The sequence below is a fragment of the Panthera leo genome, chromosome B3 (assembly GCF_018350215.1).
Source record: "Panthera leo isolate Ple1 chromosome B3, P.leo_Ple1_pat1.1, whole genome shotgun sequence".
NCBI lineage: Eukaryota > Metazoa > Chordata > Mammalia > Carnivora > Felidae > Panthera > Panthera leo.
Genome location: NC_056684.1, coordinates 68,133,626 through 68,159,262, shown reverse-complemented (window position 1 = coordinate 68,159,262; position 25,637 = coordinate 68,133,626). Strand labels below are relative to the sequence as shown.

The 25,637-nt window shown below is 40.9% G+C and overlaps 1 protein-coding gene across 11 annotated transcripts in view; it reads left to right on the top strand.

Annotated features, from left to right (window-relative positions):
• Window positions 1–25,637, top strand: part of FMN1 (formin 1) — a 432,271-nt gene that overhangs the window by 228,143 nt on the left and 178,491 nt on the right. For all 11 annotated transcript variants that reach the window (XM_042942504.1, XM_042942497.1, XM_042942498.1 and 8 more), the window contains one exon: window positions 3,919–4,069. In XM_042942504.1, the coding sequence (XP_042798438.1) occupies window positions 3,919–4,069 (151 nt within the window). The remainder of the gene's footprint in view (window positions 1–3,918; window positions 4,070–25,637) is intronic.

The following is a 25,637-nucleotide window of genomic DNA, read 5'->3' as shown; positions in this document are numbered from 1 at the left end:
TTGAATTTCTTCTGCCTCCTTTCAGAGTCTGTCAAGAGGACAATGAGAGAGGTGTTGAGCTGCTGCTTGATTAACCAATGTCTAGATTTGAAATTAATTTGTTTGTAAAGGACAACAAATAGAAAACATATTTTTAAACATAAATATTTGAACTTATTCCCCAAATCGGTGGGTGGTGGTGAATCTTTCAATTTATGTAACATTTTGCCTGTGGAAGGCAGGATGTTAAACAAAATACTGTGAAATTCACAATTATAAAGCAACTGGAAATCACTGCAGGAGGAGTGGGGAGTGACTTAAAACTAAGCATGTGGTGAACTAAGTTGATTATGTGCCTTATATTGGCCCCTTTCCTCTAACCAAAGAATAAGGACCAAGAGTTTATGTGTGGGAAATCCTGATACTTTTTTTTTAAACGCTGATACTTTATTACTTCCCAATTGAATGGTTAAAAAGAGAGAGAGAGAGAGAGAGGGAGAGAGAGAGATCCTAAAGTGGCTCCTAACGATTACCTAAAGTACTATTATTATTCCTTCTGTCCCATTCAAGACTCAGAGGACATTTCCTAAATGTTTCCCAGAATATTTATTTCGAGTTCTGTTCCCTTATTAATGTTCTCAAATTAATGTACAGACATTCCAGGGTGACGAATCCCACCTGTCAGCCGTGGGGTAGTGTGTTGTGACAGCACATGGAACTGTTCCACACCTGCCTCACGAGCCTGTCTCCACTCCATTCCCCTCAAGACTTCATCAGCAACCAACATCCTAGACCGCAGCGGTGGTCTCACAGTACCACTGGGATATGGGCCCTTTGCCCACTGTTCAACATAGGACAAAGTCATGCTGGAGAGAATCATTACGTTTTCCCTCCTTATGTAGTTGGCCATTTTGAGAAAGAAAGCAATTCAATACTCAAGCTCTTATTAGTTTTACTGTAAGTTTAGGGCTTCATTGTTGAGCCAAATGAAAAGTAGGTGAATGTACTAACTTTTCTACGTGAAGATAGCATCATGGCCGCTTCCTGCTGTTCACACATTTAGTCTCTCTGATCATGGGTCCCTCAAAGTGATTTTATACCCTCAGAGCATGTGTACTTCTTTTAAACTAAAAGGCTGTAAAGATTCTGTGTAGTGTTTTATTCGTGTCCAAAACTAAAATTGTTTGGGGTGTGTTTGTTACAAAGAGAAGAAATGGTATTTTGAGTATTTTGTACAACCAGAAGGGTAAGCACTTTGCATAATGTGTGCATGACAAATTTTAGCCTTGGTCTTCTGGGGAACTGGAAGTAAAATATGATTTTTCTCCATCGTATGTGCACTGTCTCTCATCGACCTAGATTGCTTTTCACTACTCACCTGAACTGATCTTTTTTTTAATTTTTAATTTTTATTTATTTTGAGAGGCAGAGCGAGCTCGAGTGGGGGAGGGGCAGAGAGAGAAAGAGAGAGAGGGAAAGAGAGAGAGAATCCCAAGCAGGCTGCATGATGCCAGCGCAGAGCCCAACATGGGGCTGGAACTCATGAACCATGAGATCATGACCTGAGCCGAAACCACGACTCGGTCACTCAACCAACTGAGCCACCCTGGCACTCCAGGGCACTCATTTTTGGTCTTCCTTGTGAGTATCTTCACCTTCTTCCGCCACTTCTCCCTCCTCCTCCACCATTTCCCTCCTCCCCAATATTTCCTCCTACCTCCTCCTCCTCCTACTTCCCTCTTCCTCTTCTTTTGAGCTAGAATTTTACATTCAGTGATGAGAAAGGAGTTGATCATTATAGCAGATGAGATGGTCTATTGTGAGTGAGTCCTTGTTACTCCTCCACCAAATGCCAATTGCTCCCAACTCACTGAGAGGTAGTATTCCAAAATTCTTCTATTCATTATTGGAAATGCCTTTTCCCACAGAAACAATGTGTAGTAAATGGTGATAAAGCATGCAAGCTGTCAAAGCCAGTTTACTCTAGAATAGAAGTGAGTTGCAACACTAGTCATACAAGTGTGGGCTCACACTTTGTCTTTGGAGCTGGGGCCAAGCAGTACAGGTGCAGGGATGAGAGGGGAATGGGGTGGGGGGAATGGATGGGTCTGAACAATTGCCCTTATGCATCACACCATCTCTCTCTGCACACCCTCTCCTCAGCTTCCGAGAACCTCCCTGAGGCCCAGACCAGGAGCCCTTAACAGGCTGCATGCTCCAAAATCCCCTGGCTCTTTTCTGCCATCGAGACCCCCTTCTGTAGTGCAGCTGAGATTAACCCTTGAAATTAATGGTGTTCCTGTTCCAAATGGGAGTTAAGTGAGTGGGGGAGGACAGGAGCACATGGATGGATGTACTTCACTGGAAATTTCTAGCTCTTGGGTGATGATTTCACAGGTATTCACTATACTCTTATATGTTGTACATGTCACACATATACTCTTAAATGGCTCAAATATTATATTAGAAAAATTACAATAAAAGAAGTGGAGAGAAGTGAATCTGGACAGATCAAGATGTTCATATTTCATGGGAAAGGCAGACATATAGCAAAATGTGAACACCCGGGTCTGAGAAGTCCATCTTCCCACCTGTTTTGAACATGATGAAAATTGCCTTTTAACATCAAAAAATTGTGTGGACCATCCCATGTAATAAGAGTTCTTTTAGTTTTCAGTGATGGAGAAAATACATGTTAAAACAAGGGTAAGTACTTAAAAATATTCTGGATCATACTATATACTTACATTTGAAAAACAATGTGTAGATGAAATATTATGTTTGTCTGTCCATGGGTATTAAATGTGTTTAAAAATAAGAAAGTAGACATTTGGGGGAAAATGTGTTCTGACTAAAAGAAGCCTGGATGGTAACCTCTCTGAGCCTGCTCTCAGAGGCAGTTTTTCTATACCTGATTTTCCATAGCTTCTTCCCTTTCTTTGTTTCAAAACCAGGGTGCCCCTCCCTGTTTTTTTTGAAGACAAAAAAAAAACCCAAAAAACAAAAAACACCAAAAAACAAAAACAAAAGCACAGCCTCCCCATGGCTACTTTAGTTGAAATCCCTGTGCGGACTGGTTCAGTGGAGTTTTTTGGTTTGTTTTCATTGTTAATACTGTTGTTGGGGCGGAGTATTATAAATCAAGTACTTCTAAATGAACTCAGTCTGTTCACAAATTATGGGTCCTGCCCTGACTTGACCCAAGCTAATCCTAAAAATCACTTTTAAAAGTATTAGAAGAAGTCCAACAAGAAGGTAAATCTTAACTTAGGAAAAGGTGAAGAATTTTATTCTGTTTAAGTATTGTTATTAAGAATTATCCCATTAATGGGGTGCCTGGATGGCTCAGTTGAGCATCCGACTCTTGATTTCGGCTCAGGTCATGATGCCAACATCATGGGATTGAGCCCTTCTTTGGGCTTTATGCTGGGCCCAGTGCCTTTCTCTTTCTCTCCCTCTCCCCCTCTCGCTTACTTGCTCATTCTCTAAAAAAATAATGAAAACAAGAATTATCCCACGAATGTCCCAGAATTGGTTATCTTTTTAGCGTGTACGTGATGCCTATTTTTACCTATCATGGAAATGCCACAGACTGAGGGAGAAACAGCTTACATGGCCTCGATTATGTGAATCCCAGGATCTCTGGTCCTGCATGTTTTCTCTAGATCTCTTTCTTTTTGATTGCGTCTAATGATCATTCAGTTTTAGAAATGTGTGTTGGCTTCGATGTTCTATAGTATATTTTGACTTAAAAAAAAGATATAGCACAAAAAACTTTTCTTCCAGCTTTATTAGGATATATATACATACACACACATATGTATATACACACACACACATATTTTTAAAAATGAGTCATAAAGTGAATTAGAGATTTTACTATATTCTATTCTCATCTGTTTTGATTCTAATATTTAACTTGTCATTTTTTCTTTTAAGCCAAAATGCTACACCAACCTTATGGGATTCCTTAGAAGAACCTGATATTCGGGATACTAGTGAATTTGAGTATTTATTCTCCAAAGACACAACTCAGCAGAAGAAAAAGCCTCTGTCAGAGACCTATGAGAAAAAGAACAAGGTCAAAAAGGTATTGGGTGACTATAGTAATTGTATTTTTTGTCATACATGGGAATTCATTATTGAATTGGAATGCTTTTAAGTCACTGATTGGAAGCTTTGGAAGCTTTTAAGTCACTGATGACGAAAAGAAGTCAGTAGTTTGAGAAATCTGTGCTTATTCTTGCAGGCACACCCGAATTTTCAAACCATTTTCTTAATAATCTGGACTATTTTCCAACTATTCTGTTGAAAAAAATACAAAATTTAATTTGCACTTAGTGAAACTAGTATGCATGTTCTATGGAAAATGTTTTACTCATTCACTTATGTATAATTTCGTTCATCTAGCAAATGTTTATTGGGAGTGTATTTATGCCAGGTTTTGCTTTAGGCCCATGTGGTCCAGTGTGGTAGCCATTAAGCACATGTGGCTGTTTAAATTTAATACAGTTGGATAAAATTTAAAATTCAGACCTTCATTGTCACTTGCCACTTTTCAGTTTTGTTTTTATGGCTAGCGGCTACCATATAGCACAGATTTAAAAAGTTGTCATTATAAAAAGTTTTATTGGATAGCACGGTCTGAGCATCTGGGATGCTTTGGTGAGAAAACCCCAAAGAACCTTGGCCTGTGGCACTTATATTAACAATCAGCATTACAAATGAAACATTGAACCATGTGATAGAGCAGGGTACGGAAGATGGATTTGGGCACGGTTGGGACGGGGCTGCAGTTTTAAGTGGAGTGCTCAGAATAGTTCTCCTGGATACGTTGACTTCTGAACAATGACCTGGGGACTTGAAGTCAGAGGCCGCCAGCCTTACAACAGAGAGCAAGTTCAAGATTCCCCACGCCATCAGGCAGATGTGAAATTGAATCGCAGCTGAGCCATGTGCCAGCTGTGCAACCTGCCTCAAAGTTCTTCCTCTCTTTGCCCCATCCCCTCCCTGCGACATGAGGTAATGACTACTCACAGTGTTATTGTAAGTAGTTATTAAATGAGGTAATTGATATGTCCTGCTCAGCACAGTTCCTGACACAGTCAGCCCCCAACAAATGACGGCTACTCTTGTCATGTTACTGTTGAAGTCACTGCTGTGATCTCTCGGCGTTAGCATTTTGATGATAGCATAGCTTGTGCTGGGGAAAAAGTATAGTTCACCTGTGGCTCTGCTATTGATTTGCTCTGTGAGTCTGGGCTGCTCATCTGTATTCTCTAGGCCATATTTTTTCCTTTTCTCTAAAACAAGATTAACAATATCTGAGTGTACCTGACCCACCAGGATGTTGTGAAATTGAATTGAAGAGATTTTGAAGGAAATGTTTTGAAAAGTGTAATAATGAATGATGTTATCATCAACGCTTTATTGTTAAATTATATAGCAGGCTTCATCCATCAGTTCCTGTCTCAAGTAATATTATGATTATGAAATCAGTGTGCCTTGTAAGGGAAAATAGGACCAAAACCCGAGTCCAGTTTTCTGTTAATCAAATCAGGTTCTCCCACTGACTTGAGTTACAAATGAAAATCATGATCAAAGTCTTTCACCTGTCAGATTCATTGCAACTATGTTTTCATGAGAAAAATGTGACACCGGGAAGCCTGGGTGGCTCAGTTAGTTAAGTCCGGCTCTTGGTTTTGGCTCAGGTCATGATCTCATAGTTCCTGAGTTTGAGCCCCACGTTGGGCTCTGTGCTGACAATGCGTAACCTGCTTGGGATTCTTTCTCTCTTCCTCTCTCTCCCCCTCCCCAACTCACGTGTGCTCCTCCCTCCCCCGCCTCTCTCTCTCTCACAATAAATAAATAAACTTAAAAAAATAATAAAAATGTGATGCTAAAAATAACTAAATATCAGCTCAACTCTTTTAAGAGGACATATTGCATGAAACAATTCGAATTTTTCTAATAAAACTATCAGTTACTGGTAAGGAGTCAACTAATATATATATTATATACTATATATATATATTATGCATATGTACTATATATAGTATATGTATATACATATATACATATATATACATATATATACATATATATACAGAAGCAGTAGTCTTCTGTGTCTATAGATGGTATTTAATAAACCAGCTGGCCCTTAAAGCACATTTATTTCTATCTTGTATGAATCTCACTGCATGCAAATACGTGATATATATATATATCTATACATACATATGTATATACATATATATACATATATAAATATATATATACACTAGTATGTATATATATGTATGTATATATGCTAGTATATATACTATATACTCTCACTGCATGCGAATACATGATATATATATATATATATATATATACATATAATACTATACATGTACATAGTACTATGTATACATATGTATACATATATATACACTATACATATAGTACTATGTACATATGTATAGTATTATATGTATATATATCATGTATTCACATGCAGTGAGATTCATACAAGATAGAAATAAATGTGCTTTAAGGGCCAGCTGGTTTATTAAATACCATCTATAGACACAGAAGACTACTGCTTCTGTATGAAAGACCAAAGAAGAATGTCTGTATTCCAAAGCTAGCCTAGATTTACCTCTTCCAGGGAGCCTCTTCTGGCTAACCAGGAACTCCACTGAATGTTTTCTTACACAATATCATATTAAACTTACTTTTGTCTTCTCTTTCTTCTCGGATTGGTATTACCCCTTTGTTTCTCCCTCTGGATGCTTGGTAACATGTTGTTTACTCATAAAGCTAATTATTTCTGTTTTGGCAAATGAGTATTTTTAAAACATCAAAGAATTTGTTTTTTTTTGAAACATCAAAGCATTTGGTTGTTTATTCTTATTTCTTATCTCATAATTGTTTGCCTATTCAACAGAGGATTTCCACTAAGGCAGTTAGTACTTGATATGTTTATTTTGCTTCCCTGTCTGAGGGGGAAAATACCCTTCATTTGAACTCTTTAATCTTTCTGAGCAGCAAGGTTGCGGGCATCCTGTAGAATCTGTGCACGTATATAGTCTTCACATTTCTCTTGAGGTAGAGGCAGACATGTACATCTACTGGGCTTTCTGGTCCTGAGACTGGTTGGAGTTTTCAGTGAGCTTGTGACTTACATTAGGGCTGAGATTTTAAGATTAAAACAATGAACTGAATCAATGCCAAAAGCTCTAAGCCTGTCCCTTAGGAGCCTTCTCTCCATGCCCGTGGTCAGATTTCACACATCAAGATGGATTCCTTGGTCTCCTCTCAGAGCCAGGTTTTTTATTTGTTTGTTTGTTTCTCTTAAAATGAAAGTGAAAGTAAATTACAGAGTTTTTGAGCAGCTGGGGAGTTTCAGCATCAGAGGCCAACTTCATCAGCTTAACCACAGCATGATTCCCACACAAGATGACCAGGAAGAACCCTGGCCAAATCGGTCTTGTTTATAGTGATTGGAGTGGAGCGTATGTTGGAGATTTAAAACTCCAGCATTCTGAATCTTGGCTGTAGGGGCTCAACCAGCATGGAGACCTTTATGTGAATACCTCTTAAGTGGAGCTGGTCTTCCTTCCTCTGTGCAGGCTGCATTCCTTGTTCAGAAAGAACTGTCAGAACTGTTAAGATTCCACTGAACTCAAACTCAGATACTGGTTTCTATTTCTCCTTCTCTAGGAGCATTTGAAGTTCCCATCGCCAGTGGTGGCTGTCAGTAAACAGATACATACACTCTTCAGTGGGGCAGGGATCCCATCCTGTAATATCTTCTAATCTGAAAACCAGAAGGCACCTTCCCAGCCACCAAATTCAGTACCCTCATTTGGCACTCGAGAAACTGAGACCAGGGAAGATGACGTGACTTCGAGGGTTTGCACACTTGTAACTGGAAAGGTGTTAATAGTGACAGATACTTGAGAGGATGTACAAGAGCCTCAGGATGTGCCTTCATTTCCCCTTAATTTAAACATGAATTTGCCCCATCAACGATGGTCACATATTTTATTGGGATGAATGAGCCTACATCTATAAATGAGAATGGCCATTATTAAAATCAACAAATACAGGCACACTTGGGCAAATCCAAAGTATTTCCTACATTGTGAAATCAGCCCAAGTTTTTTTCTTTTTTCAAAGTCAATCTTCTAATAGGAAGCTAAATCTTAGCATAAAAAGAGGCTTTAGGTATCGCTCCAACAACAATATATATATAGATTTAGAGCTGTTTTCCTTTGACTCTACCAACTATTTTATTTTTTTTAATTTTTTAAAAAATTTTTTTTTAATGTTTATTTATTTTTGAGATAGAGACAGAGCATGAACAGGGGAGGGTCAGAGAGAGAAGGAGGCACAGAATCTGAAACAGGCTCCAGGCTCTGAGCAGTCAGCACAGAGCCCGACGCGGGGCTCGAACCCACGGACAGTGAGATCGTGACCTGAGGTGAAGTCGGCCGCTTAACCGACTGAGCCACCCAGGCACCCCCCAACTATTTTAAATATTAGCTGTAGGGGCCCCTGGATGGCTCAGTTGGTTAAGTGTCTGACTTCGGCTCGGGTCATGATCTCACAGTTCATGGGTTCGAGCCCCGTGTCAGGCTCTGTGCTGACAACTCAGAGCCTGGAATCTGCTTCAGATTCTGTATCTCCTCTCTCTCTGCCTCTTCCCCTCTTGTGCTCTGTCTCTCTCTGTCTCTCAAGAATGAATGAAAATGTGAAATAAATAAATATTAGCTGTAATACTAACACAGATTTGTATTACGTACTCAGGCATGTGCCATCCTCATTTGTGACACCAGACCATTCTGCCACTTTGACATGGCAGTCACCAAACTGAGAACGGAAGCTGCAAACATCAGCTCCTGTCAGCACCACCAACACTCAGTACCAGCTCCTTTTTTTTTTTTTTTTTTGGTCCCTGATAACCTCTGTGCACATCATTTCACTTTCCCATAGTTTCCTTTTCTATAAAATGGGGAATAGCAACTCTTTACAGGCTTGTTATGAGGATGAAATGAAATCATGCTTATGAAAGTACTTTATTTCCTAAAATGTGTATTAATCGTCTTAGTTTATGGACTAATGGGAACGTTTTATGAAGAAATTCTTGAACGTCATTCATTCCCAAGGTTGTTGAGGAGTCTTAAAACATTAGTGTGTCCATTCCTGAAACTACTTGCAAATGGTAATCTCCAGACCATTCCTGTTTTTCAGGATTCATCCAATTCTACAACTTCCCTTAATGACACATGCAGACATCTGGGAGTTCATCTTACATTGGTTTAGGTAGTCGTTTGCACTGTAGAACAGAATTTCCCCTGTCAATATGCCCTACTTCTACGGTCTCTAAGTACATTTGTTCCTGGGAAAGGTAGCTCGGCACCTTGACACTGAGCCAGGAATCTGCCTTTATTGTCTGTGAGGCGTCCTCCTGGTACCTGTTGGGGAAGTGGCTGCTCTGGTGCGCTTTCCAATTGCTTCCTAAACTCGCCCTACAACTCACAGAAATCAGCAGGACCTGTCACTGTTCTTCCTGTCTCGAAAGGCCACGATCTCACTTTGGATTATAAATAATCTCTCGCTTGTTCCCTCCTCTGTAAGTTACATAAAATCATTCCTTTCCCTCTGCCTTTTTCATAGATACATCTTAAGAATTAATGAGATAAAGGCTATTCCCTAAGCCCTTTGGGATGGGGGAGGGCAGCTGGAGAGGGGTGGCGATGATTCAGCAGACACTAGTCTGTTGAAACGTCCTGGAGCCAAGAGCCTTCAGTTGTAATTTGGTCACTTTGGCGAGGATCATAGCTGTAACTCTCAACTCCCAGACTTGGTGTCTCAGTTTGGCAGGGAGGGGAGAAGAGTGGAAGGAGAACATTGTTTGGACGTCTGAACGTAAATTTATAGGGTTTTCATAACCTGTTGCCTTCCAAGTTTATATAATTTCAGCTTTTGTATACAGAGATAATTTCTCTGGGCTGCCTCGGTAAGGTACGTGCACGATTCTTCCCCCAGGAGTGGGGATGATTTGCCAACCCCTTTATATTTCTCGTGTGTTTGAAAAATGAGCAGTGAGGTTAGGGGTTATCATATATAGAAATGAGTGAAATAACTTGCCCGCGTGTTGATTGCACCAATATATGATCTTGAGGTGGTGCTATGTCCAGATTCCTTGAGTGATAGCTAGAATGATAAGGGCTTTCCTGTTCTTCAGCTTAACGGCAGCTGACTGGCCAGATCTACCAAAAGCAAACAGGAGCTTCTATTCCATGACAGGCACTCGTTTACAAATGTTCTGCCTTGCAAATTTTATTTGGAAATAAGGTGGCCCAAAAAGTTAAGTTAAGTTGTACTTTTACTTTATTTACATATATATATATATATATATATATATATATATATATATATATATATATATATATATAAAAGGTGGCTAGAGCTTGTCAAGTATGGATATCAATGATTCTTTCAGAATGCTAAATCTGAATATTATTCTTGGAGTTCAACTATATTTCTCTGTTGGCTGTTAAAACAGTAACAATCTGGACTTGTACCTCAAGCCAGCTGTAGTATCCTTAGGATGGTCATTACCTCCCCCAACCACAAGAGGGCATCTTAGAATGCCAAGATACAACGTTAAATTCGCTTCTTAGAACAGGGAGAAGGGGAAGTTGCAAGAGAGTAACGGCCCCTCAGCACCCTCCTGAGTCGTGTTAAGTCTCTTCATTGTGGACCATGAGAGCAAGTTATCCACACGATAAGGTGACAAGTATTGGGAGCCAAGTCCATATTAGGAAGGCTTGTAGGTATTAACGGAATACAAGTTATTATTTGACATAGTTCCCGTGCTTAGAATGAATGATTGCAGTATAAAAATGCATGAAGTATCAGACTTAGCCCTTTTGTAACTGATCCTGGAATCACCTCCACAACACACATTCACACACACACACACACACACACACACTCACACTCACTCGTATATACACTCACACACACTCACACACACAGAGCTTCTTAAATCTTCCATATCTAAAGGGAGTGAAGATTTATTTGAATAAAGATTTTGTTTTGAAAAACAAAAACATGATTAGATATTACAAGACAGGCTATGAGAGAATCGTTCTATGTATATATATTTTTAATGTTTGTTTATTTGGGGGGGGGGGGTGGGGAGGAGCAGAGAGAGGCAGAGAGAGACTCCCAAGCAGGCTTTCCACTGCCAGCGTGGAGACCTGACGAGGGGCTCCAACTCACAACTCATGAGATCAGGACGTGAGCCAAAACCAAAAGTCGGACGCTTAACCAAGTGAGCCATTCAGGTGCCCCATTTATACTTTTTAAAGTATCCTTCCTCCTGGTTGAAGAAAGCTTTTTGAATTCTTACATAGATTTTTCTGGACCTCATTCATTTATGCTTAATTTGGGCCCTTTTCTAAGACTGTGACATGGGATGGAGCTAGACAGCAATTTAAGGCTGAATGCCAATGCAGTGACTCCTCTGGCCTCCACTTTGGAGCTAGAAGGATGTGAGGCTATTGCCAGAACAGGCAAAGACCTTGTGTGTGTATTTAAGTCACAAAACCAGGTCACTGGATGCTTTCTCAACTAAACTCGTACAAGCTTTGCAAAGTGCACTCATCTCCAGTATACACTGTGCATACATGTGTTCTCACAGGTTCATGCTTAATATGGACAGAAATCAGTCTTAATAATTCCTTGCATTTATGTAATGTCTATCAAGTGAAGATGACAAAGATTTCAGTAGTGATGATAATAGTTAATGCTAAGTAAGTGGTTTTTGGTTAAGGACTTGGCATGTATTAACTTCTTTAAGAATAACAAGAACCCAGTAAAATGGTTACTACTATTATTCCCATTTTGTAGGTGAGGAAGCTTCAGCCTAGAGGGGTTACATAACTTGTCCAGCCTCACACAGCCCTTAAGTGGTAAGGAAATGAATTTAACAAGAACCCCAGAGCTTGTGGTCTTAATTATTTGACAAATGGTCTGTTGGTCTAAATTTAACTACAAGTCCTGACTTCAAGTTCACTTGCAGAAGGCTAAATTTTATTCCCTGGTCATTGTTTAGTGAAAGAAGCAGCGGCTTTCATGTCCATAGACCTGCGTTCTACTTCTGGCTCTGACCTCAACCAACTACTGAATTTTAGGCAACCTCTTTAAATTCTCTGGGTCTCAGGTCTCATCTGTCAAACGATGCAAACTTTAAATTTTTTTTTTTAACGTTTATTTATTTTTGAGACAGAGAGAGACAGAGCCTGAACGGGGGAGGGGCAGAGAGAGAGGGAGACACAGAATCGGAAGCAGGCTCCAGGCTCTGAGCCATCAGCCCAGAGCCCGATGCGGGGCTCGAACTCACGGACTCACAGACCGTGAGATCGTGACCTGAGCTGAAGTCGGATGCTTAACCGACTGAGCCACCCAGGTGCCCCAAAAGATGCAAACTTTAATTTGATGAATTACAACGATCTGGTCATTACTTCACTTCCACTTTACAAATAGGAACACTCAAGATCCACCAACTTTCATTTCACCTATGAGAAGATAGACAAGACAATTAGATGGGAACCAACATCTCTGTGCTCAGGCACTGTCTGATAGATCGAGCTGCTTGACAGCATCATGGCACATTGTATGAATCACAGATGTGCAGGAGCTCAGGGAATGTTTGCCAATAGCTCCTAAAATAAAGCAAGTTTCTGTATGTCCTTGGGGAATTGAAGGGCAAGGGAATATGATGGGCAGGATGGCCATGGAAATGCACCAGAGATCTTGTCTTAAAGGTGAGTAGTTCATAGTAGCTGTGTGTCCAGTCACGTAACCTCTCTGGCTTTAGTTTCTGTAACTGTCGGGGCACCCGCAGGGTACGTTTTTAAAGGTGCTTTCCAGGGGTGCCTGGGTGGCTCAGTCGGTTAAGCGTCCGACTTCAGCTCTGGTCATGATCTCACAGTTCGTGAGTTCGAGCCCTGCATCGGGCTCTGTGCTGACAGCTCAGAGCCTGGAGCCTGCTTCAGATTCTCTGTCTCCCTCTCTCTCTGCTTCTCCCCGGCTCATGCTCTGTCTCTGTCTCTGTCTCTCTCTCTCTCTCTCTCTCTCTCTCTCTCCTTCAAAAATAAAAGAAAACATTAAAATTTTAAAGGTGCTTTAAAGATGGAAAATATCAGATCATCTATGTGTGGACACCTTCCCACACACATCTTAAAACTGAGTGTCTACAAGTGTGTGAGTAGAAGAAACTGCACATTCGGCCCTTCATCAGTGAGTAACACGGGATAAAAGGCAAACCAAACTCACACCACAATTTTCTTCCTTCAGAGATGCCATGCGTCCCTTCTCACCCTTGTCTCTACTTAACCAAAAATGCATCTGGCAGCACCAGCCATTGGTCAAGTTGGCCAGCCCCCATTGGCTGGTGCAGCCCTTCGCCATTAGGCCCTTCTCGATCTCTCTGAGTTTCCAGGGTCCAGAGGCCAAGCCATGCCTTCAGGTTCCACTGGACAAAGCTGTCCATGTGTTTCTCAGGACCGTCTGCCTTGACCCCACTACCAAGGCCCCACTTTCAATTTTTGATGAAATACCTTCTGGCCCAGAGCTTGATTTCAGTTAGGCCTGACCTGATTTCTCTCCAGCTGAGGCTAATTTGCATGGCTGTAAACACAGGGCCTTACAAAGCTCACCAACTGTGATAAAAGCAAAGGAAACCTGAGACCACTAGAAACTCAAAAACCCGCCTTTGCCTTCGGTATCTGAGCCTGACTCTGAGTCACGCCTCAGCCGGGGAGGTTGCCAGCGTGCAGCAGCTAAAGAAATGTTATTCTGATTGATCTGATTAGGGCAGCAAGGTTAGCCATGGTCAATTTACAAAGACAGTATGAGAAGAAATCATGTGTGTAGCCATGTTATGGGTCAGTGAGGCCCCTGCCAGAAGTTATGAAAAGCCACAGCTCTGCCAGGACCATTATCAGATCTCCTGGGTGGGGTACAAATGAGATTGGAAGGTTAGGGGCCCCTTTGGTGGAATGAATGACAAAAGGGATTGGGCTGAGAAGAGCTAGTGAATCATGCTAGCTTCCAGCTGGCTTCCTTAGCTGCCAAGCCCCTTACATGTGAGTGGGAGAGCCTGGGAGTCCCCAGTGCGGTGTGAGGAGGACTGTCCTTAGCTCCTCACCGCAATGGAAAGGAGAGAGTGGAAAGGCTGATTTGGAAAGAACATGAGGCTCTAGGTTGACCCACTGAAACAGCCAGATGGAACCTATTGGGTATTTCGAGCCCTTCCTCCACCCAAGAGTGGTTTAATTGGGATCTGGCTCCAGGCTCTGGTTACTAAATAACCTGAGTTTTAGTGTTTTCATTTTCATTAATTAGCTTTTATGCTAGGTACCTTATTAGTCAATTAGGCATTTTGCATGCGCAAAATATCCTAGGAGGTGAGAAGGGGGTCTTTAAAAATAATTTAGAGCTGCAAGTTCCAGGGGGTTAATTCATGACCTAATTATCACATCACTTTTTACTCTCTTGTAGACTCTAGCACAACTTCCTTACTTTACAGCAAGCACAAAAACTAACTTTAAAACTTTGCTTTCAGATGGTTGTTGCATTCATGTTGATTTTGAGGATTTTGGATCCTCCACTCTGGGTGTGGTTCTCTTTTACCCTGCCCAGTTTAGGAACATAAATGTTACTTACAACACTGGGATAAGGTGCATTAATTAACAAAGAAAGATTTATTTAAAATGTAGCCAACTGAAAGCCACATTACTTGAGCTGGGGCTCATTATGGATCACTCTGTACTATAATCATCTTACTAATGGAAAAAATGAGACATTGCGATGGTTGCTTAGAATGTGATTCAGAATGTAGCAACAGAATGTCCAAAGCATAGGATGTTTAGACTGATTTAGTAAGATCTTGGAGAAACTGGACCATGTGACATCTTTGTTGTCTATTATGTATTCTCTTGGTGTGTGGAGATGTCTGACAACTCAGCCCTCAAGGGCGGCAGCCATTCATTTGCCATCAAAGGAAGGGGTAGGCGTCTGAGGCTAAAGGTACATGTGGAAGGAGATTGGTACAAACCCCCTGCACTGGCCTGTGAGTCCTCTCAGCTGAGATCTTGGTGTTTGCCCCCCAGCCACCAGGAAGCCAGGGACAAGGCTGTTGTAGGAGCCTGATCGCCTGGCCCCTGACCGGCTGCTTCCTCCAGCACACCCTGAACCGAGAGCCACAGCTAGTCTGAGTATGGAAAGTGGTAATGGAGTGGTTCAACGTGGGTTTCTTTCTAAGTCATCACTTTATTCATGGGGCAAGTCCCTTCATCTTAGGCTCCTTTGGACAGTTTCCTCTTCTGTGAGGTGAGAATAATCACAATACCTACTTGAAAGGGTGATTGTGAGAATTAAAATAATCTCTGTGTTAAGCTTTGTGCCTGATGCACAGATGCTTGCTACTCCCTCCACGCTATCCCCACCGTCGCCATTACCATCAGGAGTAGGAATAAGAACAGTGTCACCACTAAAGGAAAACAGAAAGTTGGACTCAACCAGAGGCCCCGCTTCTCATTCAGTGATGGCTTCTGAGCCCCCAGAAAGCTACAGGAGGTCCGTTTTACTCTATCCTTTCTTTGTGTGTCCTACTGAGGGCACAGCTATGTAATTAAAAAAAATGAATTTAAGCTGGATGCTCTAAGGTGAATGTCCTCAAGGTGTGCCAAGAGAAAGCAGTGTAATAGAACAAAAAGGTCTAAAATTTGTCTCCGTTTTCTAGTACTATTTTTATTTGGCTTTCATGATAATCTGTGTTTGTGGTACAATTTTAAGTGCGCCAGCTGTTGGCAGGGCCTCCTTGAATCCTTTCAGAACATGGTAAGCTACAAATAAATATAAACACATGTAGAATGGCTGATTTAGGTGATGATGGAACTCAAAGTATGATATTTTAGGTTGGCTTCCATGTTAATGAAATAGGCTGAATCATTTATTAATTTTCACCGGCATAATATATGGATATAATTTTAAGAGCTAAGCAGAATTAAAAGACTTTAAAAAATGAAAAGGTCCTGCAAATATCAATAAATTTCAAGCAGCTTTTCATATGGGCACATCCCCTGATCAAGTTGAAATTATAAATCAACAGAAAGACGACTTCAATATGTCAATAACAAAGAACTCCTTGCCTTTTAAAATTTATATTCATACTTGTAAATAATTCATGGATCAAGAAGGAAGTTATAATGAGACTCAGAAAACACTTTAACTCAAAAAATAAAAATATGTGTTATCAACACTCCTAGGATGTAGCTAAAATATATGGTCATGAGTGCTTATATTAGGAAAGAAAAAGCTGAAAAATAAGTTAGCTTCCAAAATTAATAGCTAGGAAAAAAAAACATGAAATTAAAAGCAAATATTAGGTTAAGTGACGGAAAAGCCATTTTTTGAGGTCAAATGTAATAAAATATTACAATGTGATATGCTTCAACCAAATACTGCATTTTAAAAGGCGAGAATGGGAATTTAAAAGCAATTTTATATTCTTTTTTTTAAATGTTCATTTATTTTGAGAGAGAGCACAAGCGAGCAGAGAGAGAGATGGAGAGAGAGAATCCCTAGCAGGCTCTGCAGTGACATGGGGATCGACTTGGAGCTCAGTCTCACAAACCATGACATCATGACCTCGGCCAAAATCAAGAGTCAGACGCTTAAGCAACTAAGCAACCCAGGCTCCCCTAAAGTTTCAAAACACAGTACAGAAGATCAATAAAGTTAAAAGTTCTTTGAAAACAATAATAAAATCCACACACTTTTGGCAAGATTGAGAAAACAAACATAAAAATATTGGGAAAGTAAAAGCGAATATAACTACAAGATGCGATAGAAATATATAAGATGCAAGAGAATAGCATGAGCAAACTTTTGGCAATTAAAGAACATGAAAGAAACAACTTCCTAGAAAAATATGAATTACCAAAACAGAGTCAAGAAGAAACAGAACACCCGAATGACTGTAACTACTAAGGAAATTGGATTGATAGTGTAAAATCTTCCCACAAAGACCAGGTGGTTTGATTACAACAAACATTTTCTTCTTACACAAAATACTTTAGAGAAATAGAAGATAAGCTCGTATATAGTCTTGATGGCACTATCAGACAAGCAATGAATACAAATTACTATATTGAAAGCATTAAAGTTAACCTAAATGAAAGGAGAGATCTTCTCTTTCTGAATGATAAAACCAATATTATAAAGATGTCAGTTAACACCAAAATGATTTCTAGTTTCAAAGTAATTCCAATCAACACCTAAATAGGATTATTTGGAATCTGACAAGCTTATTCTAAAAATTTGTGTGGAAGAGCTAATGTTCAAAAATAACCTTACAAAAGTACCCTTAAATGTGATGTTTAGTGAAAAAGTCACAAAAAGTGATTCCACTGATCTGCAGTTAAACACATGGAAAGTTGAGGTGCATTTGTGGCAAAACTATTTTTTAAAAAAGCAAGGGAGTAAGAAACATAAAATTCTAAAAAATAATCTGAAACAGAAAAATTGGGAGGATACTTTACCTCATATCAAGAAAAATAAAGTAATGGGTAGTAAGGTAGTTATGAAATGTAATAATTGGCACAGAAAACAAAACAAAGATTAATGGAAAGAGTTGAGGGTTCAGGAGGAAGACCGATCGATGTATATATGCAAATAATATATGATAAATGTGGTATCTCAGATCAGGGAGTAAAATTGATGATTAAAAATACTTTAAATGTTGAATATATGGCCCAAAAGAAATAAAATAGATCCCTCCCTCACATCATGAATCCAAACCAGTTCCAGATGTATCAAGTACATGAAAGGAAAAAGTTAATAGTTTTTAAAAAAGAATATAGGAGCATATCTTTTAACCTCACATGGAAAAGACACAAAAAACATAAATCACATAAGAAAGATGTACCTTAAAATAAAAAACTCTTGTTCATGAAAAGATACCACAAAGAATATGAAAAGATAAGCCACAAGATTGGGGAAGACATTCATAACATATATAACTGAAGAAGAATTACTGTCGAAAATACATGGAGAATTTTTACTGATCAATGATAAGTTGTTCACTTTCGATCATTAGAAAGATAGGCAAAAGACATGAAGAGGCTTGTCATGGACTGAATGGTCAATAAACATGTGAAGAGGTAATCAACAAGTCAGCAGCTAGGAAATGCAGCAGTCTGATTTTGGACCCACCAACTTGGCAAAAATTAGTAAGTCTAACTGAGATATTGGGAGGGTGTGGAATGGTAGGAATCCTCATTATGCTCATTGGAAGGTCAGGTCCATTTACCTGGAAAGCAATTTGGTTTTATCTAGCTCATGTGGGCATGTGTACACCCTCTGTTCAATCTTCCTTCTGCACATTGGTACCAGGAGACTCCTATGAGAATGTTTGTTAAAGCTTTGTTTATAATAGGAAAAATCTGAAAATGACACTTTCATTAGAGTAGATGAATGGACTGAGGTCAGTTTCCGTAACAATACCATCCAGCTTTGAAAAAGAGTTAGGTTATAGCTACACGCATCCACATCGATGATTTCTAAGCAACATGTTGAGTGGAAAAAGTCATGAATGATCCCATTGGTCTGAAGGTCAAAAATATGGAAACCTACAAAGTTTATGAGATCATACATTTGTGACAAAATGATTTTTATTAGAAAAAATAAGAGCAAGGGAATAATAGACATAAAACCAGAAGAGTGCGTCCTTTGGAGGAAAATTGTGCGGAATCTAGAGACCCTCCCCCCCAAAGTATTAGTAGTTCTCATTCTCTGAGTTAATAAATTATAGTTTCTTTACCTGTTTGTTTTTGCTTACTACCTCTGCTCCATCTTCCAACTCCCTTTTTTAGTATTTTTTGCTTCTGACATCCGTATTTCATGTTAGAGGATTCCTCGAATAGTTGGTAATCTTGGCTGCTATTTCACGTATAAAACTGAGGCATGACAAACCTGGATGGAAGCTCAGTAGAAATGGACATGATTTGCTCAGTGGTGGGTCTCACGGTGGGGTAAACAGTTGTAGAGCAATCATTTCATTTGGGAGTTTGTCTTTGCTTTTAGACTGATCTGTTTTTCCAGATGGAATTTCTCCAGGCACCTGATTGGGGCTGGGGAGTAGTATGTCAGCCTGACTGCTAGCGTTCTGACAGAGAAGCTAAGAAAGGATGTGGAACTTTCATAATTACTCCATTCCACTACAAGACCTCATCCCCGTGGTCTGCTCTGCCTAATGTTCTTGAATCCCAAGTCTGTCTGGTTGAATTTCACTGGAAACTCTATTTCCTGAACACATAGGTGAGGTTATATATCTGGCACCTAATTGCACTGTATACCAACTTTTAAATAATCCCCTTATTTTTAGCTCCCCACCTCACCCTTGCCTTCCCAAGCACACGATGCCTCTCATTTGCGCATGTGTGAGGGTCCCCCTTCCTCTGCAGACAGTTAGGTTTGTCCTTCCGTTGTTCCGTAGAATTTACCACTCTTTGAACTACTTCTGCCTTCACACCTTCTGTTTTGGAATTGAATGGGGTCTACTAGTTTCACTGAAGGTAGATTTTGTTTTTGATACTCACTCCCATAATTTTGGGTTGGCTTTATAGGAGACAAGAAAGTGAAAGACCTTTCCTTTGCTACCCTAAAAGTCTAGCACATTTTGATTTTCACATTTTAGAGGCTATCGCCTTGTTGCAATATGAATGAATGATGAGGGATGTATCCTTGCAGGAATGAGATGTACTTCAAGGGAAAGTACCCTGGACTAGTAGTCAGGCATCTGGTGACTTTGGGCAAATGACCTACTGTGTATTTGTTGCACTTGTGCTATCAGGAGGTGACTTGTCCATAGGAGAGGACCTCAGGGTACATACACTGATGACTCTAGTCAGGATGGAGGTGAGGGCTCACTCTTCACGGATGAGGGTGAGTAAATATTTTGGGTCACTGTGTTGTTCCATTCGCATGGATGACTGAAGGATAGAGTATAGCATATGCTCGCTTTCTATGATGGATTCCCCGTGAGCATGAGGAGAATGCTAAAGACTGATTACTAACTGGGGGTAATATGCCGGGTTATGTACCATAAGCCCTGACAGAATCTCATAGCAGTTTAAAAATACATATACACAGTGCTCTTTCATCTTGCCTCTCTTGCTGGAATTTCCTGGAATCCTCATTTTGTGTTTATAGAAGGAACTCCGCGAGCTTACTAGAAGCCGTGTGGTTCTTATGTCCGCTATTGTTGCCCAGAAGGTTAACAGAGTAGAATGACTTAGGTTGCAAATACTGTACATGACAGCAATGGCTGCACATGAAGACTATTCACATTAAGGTGAAGCGTGTACATAAAAGGAAACACTGAAGTAGCCTCAGGTGTCCTTAGGCAAGGGAGCGTTCCTCTTTGAGTTTTGCCACAGATTTTGCCTCCTGGTGCCTTGAGGCCCCGAAGCTAGGAGTGCCCACTCTTACCAGCTCTTCACCATCCGAGCAGGAGTGGGAAAAAGCCAGGTAATTTGCATCACGGTACACTCTGAATCAAAGGCCATCCATCATTTCTGATATCTTGAATGCAGTGATTATCATATCAAAGACACATGATGACATTGAAGATAATAAGATTTCTGTTGCCCATCATCACTACCCAGCTTGGAGTAATTATTAGCACGTGTTCTTTTCAAAAGCCTAATACTCTAAGCTGTGGAGAGAGAAAAAGCCCTATTTGAGTCACCAAGAATATATAGGAGAGTGGGTTCAGGGTCTTAAATGAGAAATATCGATAAGACAGGGAGTCCAAAGGTCTTACAAACTTTGTTATTTAGAATCCTTAGGAGGCTGGCATGGCCATCTGTGTTCGCGGACTTGGCCTTGTGTAAGAAAGCAGTCATCCTTGACTGAGCATACAGCTTGAAGAGACTGATGGAGAAAGGGGCACATTTCTAGCTGGTTGGTCAAAAAAAAAAACAACACTGGCAATCAGGGATTGTAAACACATACATACGTATATGTCATATATGGCACTGTGCTTAAGTGCCAGTGATCGTGAACAAAAACAATACATTCATTTGAGATCACCTGACTACTCAGGCAGCAGCATGAGCCTTACCTAGTAGCTTGCTAGAAACCTAGGGCTCTCAAGCCCTGCCTGCAATGGTTTCCTAGACCTACCTCAACCAAGTGGGTGACTAAAAACACCAAAAATCTATTGTCTCAGAATTCTGGAGATTAGGAGTCTGAAACCAAGATACTGGAAAGGGCCATCCTCCCTCTGAAACCAGTAGAGGAATCCTTCTTTTCCTCTTCGTATCTTCCTGTCTTCTGGTTGCTGACAATCTGTGGCATTCCTTGGCATGCAGCAATGTAATTCCATTCTCTACCTTTGTCATCACTTGGTATTCTCCCTCTGTGTCTTCCCATGGCCATATTTTTTTTTAAGTTTGTTTACTTTTAGAGAGAGCACAATAAGGGGAGGGGCAGAGAAGGAGAGAGAGAATCCGATGCAGGCTCCGCACTGTCAGCCAGCCTGATGTGGGGCTTGAACTCACAAAACCGTGAGATCATGAGCTGAGTGGTAACTAAGAGTCAGATACTTTAACCGACCGAGCCACCCAGGCACCCCCACCTCAGCTTTTTTTTAAGTCATAGCCATCTTCTTTTTTTTTTTTGATTTTTTTTAACATTTATTTTATTTTTGAGACAGAGAGAGACAGAGCATGAACAGGGGAGGGTCAGAGAGAGGGAGACACAGAATCGGAAACAGGCTCCAGGCTCTGAGCCGTCAGCACAGAGCCCGACGCAGGGCTCGAACTCATGGACCGCGAGATCATGACCTGAGCCGAAGTCGGCTGCTCAACCAACTGAGCCACCCAGGCGCCCCAAGTCATAGCCATCTTCTTATGAGGACACCAGCCACATTGGATTAGGGGCCTATCTGACTCCAGTGTGACCTCATCTTTATTACTTTTGTCTTCAGTGACCCCATTTCCAAATAAGGTCATGTTCTGAGATACTGTAGATTACGACTTCAACATATCTTTTGTAGGAGAAATATGGTTCGATCCAAAAAGATTCCAACTCCTTCCTAGTGAAATAAAGTCTATATTTATAATGAGGTCCCTCATAATTCACATGTGTACTAAACTTCTAGAGGATATCCCACAAATTCTTAATTGTCTTCTACAGACAGCTTTCTGTAGACAGTTGCAGGCTTTGCCTACAGTTGTAGAGGTATGTAGGATCCCCATCCCATGCCATCCCATGCAATTTAGGAAAAATTGATAGAAAGCTTTCACTTTTCTCCTTAGTGCTATGTCCCATGGGGAAGAGAAGGAACATTTACTCTACTAGTTTTGATAGCCATGCAGATTGATTGTTGGGATGGAAATCTAAAGTAGGATTATAGTACAGAAATTCAAAACAAAATGATAAAATGTGACTTAAAGTTCGTGTGGCACCATGTCTCTAGTGTATCTTGAATGGTGAGCCATTATACTCCCATCCCTCCTAAACCAGAGAGTAAATAAACTCTCCATCCAGCAGTTAAAGGCTGAGTTATATGAATAGAATAAGTTTCTGGCCTTGGGAGAATTTGAGCAATGATGACTGCAGGCTGCCTGAAGGCATGGAGTTGAATTTTCCTGCGTTGTCTGTCCCAGAGAGTCCTTCTTTCCTCTCAGTCTGAACACTGTAGCTTAGCATTCATCCCTTGAGTTTATTTTTTTTTAATTTTTTTTAACGTTTATTTTTTGATAGAGACAGAGCATGAGTGGGGGAGGGGCAGAGAGAGAGGGAGACACAGAATCCAAAGCAGGCTCCAGGCTCCGAACTGACAGCACAGAGCCTGACGCGGGGCTCAAACGCACGGGCCGTGAGATCATGACCTGAACCAAAGTAGGATGCCCAACCGACTGAGCCACCCAGGTGCCCCCATCCCTTGAGTTTAAAAGGCAGAGTCTTAGACAGTTGGGCCTTAGACAGTTTTGTTTTGATTCTGTTTTATGTTTCATGAGAAGTTGGATCTTTTCACAGTTTTCTGTTTTCTTTCTGCCATGTAGAAGAAAGGGTTTCAGCCCTCTGTCCGGTTGCTTCTCACCAGGTCAGCTATCAGTAGTTTAGAATTGTTTCATGTTCATTACAACCAAGCACTCTTGAAGGGGCCTGGAGCTCTCAGACACCATTGATTGGCGTTTCTCATCTGTACCTTTGTGTGATGGTACTTTGGTCCACCCTGAAGACAGGGCGCACTGATGAATGCACTGACGTCTCTTGATCGTTTTGTCTTCTAAATCTCTGATCAATGGGAAAATGCATGTGATTTCATTTCAACACAGAAACTGTCAAGGCATTGGAATTATCTCCTGCCCACATTCCCACCCACCTCCACCCCATGGTGCCCCCCTCCAACCGCTGTCCCAGCCTTAGCCTTCACCTGCTGTGGTCTTCTCTCCATTTGCTTTGTGAGCAGAATTCAGTGGCCTGAAAACCAATAAAAGGGTTTTTCTGTCTCATCAGTCAGGGCATGGGATGCCAAATATGTTCTCAGACGCAAGACAGGATGACAGTTCGCCTTTTCACATGTTTTGGTGGGGAGCCTAAATCCTTAAAGTAAACTTCATTTGAGCAATTTTATGTGTCCCCAAAAATAAGGCCATGGAAGAGATTCAGACCTAGCAGTTTGACAGAACAGTGAAGCTTAGTTTTCCTTGAAACATTTAGTGGGACAGATAATCAGGCTGTGTGTGGAAAGCTTATTTTAATGGCATCACCAGGCCAGTTGACAGAGGCCACTACCCAGAAGCATACCTGGCCATGCTGACCATCAGCAGTGAGGGCTTGTTTGTACCGAGTCGGGTGACACTTCATAATATGGCATCATGGAGCCAGCCAGCCAGCCAGCTCTTCAGGCTGCAATGCCAGAGAGTGGTGGGGCCGGGGGAGGGGAACACAGGAGAAGAAGGGACAACGAATCTGAGTCAGCACTTACTTTCCTGAGCACCTGCCAAGGAACAATTGCATGTTTCCAATGAAGCTCTCCCTCTCCCTGAGGAGAGAGAGCAAGATGACTGCCAGCTCTGGTCTTGTTCCCCTCCAGCTGGCCCTTGCTCCTGACATCGGCTGGGGGCAGGAGTTGCTTACCTATCCCATCTCCAGTCAGTGCCACACTAGAAATGGCAGGGAGGGCACAAGAACAGTCATACCTATGAAAGGGGATTGTGTGAGTTGCTTTATCCCCTGAATTTTTAAAAAAAAATTTTTTTAACGTTTATTTATTTTTGAGACAGAGAGAGACAGAGCATGAACGGGAGAGGGTCAGAGAGAGGGAGACACAGAATCTGAAACAGGCTCCAGGCTCTGAGCTGTCAGCACAGAGCCCGACGCGGGGCTTGAACTCACTGACCGCGAGATCATGACCTGAGCCGAAGTCAGCCACTTAACCGACTGAGCCACCCAGGCGCCCCTGAATTTTTTTTTTTAATTTATATATAAAGCCTGCCTCCCTGGACTAATATGCATCATGGCCTTGTGCATTATCTTGTGTCACTTCATAGTACTTCTCTTGGGAAAGTCTCACTCTGTCTTCTAAATTAGATTTCTATTACTTGTAAAATAAGAATTTGCAATCTGGTGATGGTGGGGGGAGTTGGTTATGAAAGTTTTAGTTTCTCTAAACCAAAGGGTTCCCTATTATACCATATCTCATATCTCAAAAGATGCTCTCCGGCCAGTTTAGACTCCATACTAATTTATATTTCTGACTTGAAGGTATCCGGAGTAGATTATCAGCTTGACCGTCAGAGCTTGTAGCCCATAGGATAGGTTCATCAATTTCTACGTCTCTAGTATAGGATTCTACCTGCCTCTCAACTCAGTCCACAGGAATGTCTTCAAGGCAGTTGCAACAGTCATGAAAATACCCAGATCCCTTTGGCACCCAGTGGCTTAGAAATGTGAAGGATTACTCTTGATGAGATTAGCTGACTTTTCATTTAGTAGTGCATGTGTGTTATGGCAGCCTCATAATGTCTGTGGTTGTGCCAAATAATGGTATTGATAAAGAAGCATAAGCCAAAGATCACCAGCCTAAAGGCACAAAAATTAAAAAGAGTGTTTTTTAGAATTTTGCTTTGAAGAGTTACATGGTCTCCTTTCTGTATATTCTCCACTCTCTTCAGTTTCCATGAGAGAAACAAACCACATACTCATTTGTTCTATAGAGTTGGCCATGTCCTGTATATGGATATTTGAAATACATGCCTGTCATGGAAGTAAATATCTGCCCATGTATGTGGATCCTTCATTATTTGTGTTTTTTGGGGGGGGGGTGGTGGGTGGGGGACGTGATTCAGACAGGAAAGGTAGCAGCTTTTACATGCATTTATTTGCCCGAAGTGCCCAGGAGATGTTTGTTGGTAATAACATAGGTGGCTGTATTTAAGTAGATGTGGTGCCTGTTCTATGATAAAACCGAATTCACTGGAAATGGAAATCCTGTGACTGAAACAGAGAAATGTCAAATATGAGGACTGAGCCAAAGAACAGAGTAACTACTTGGTCTGGTATTGGTTTGAATG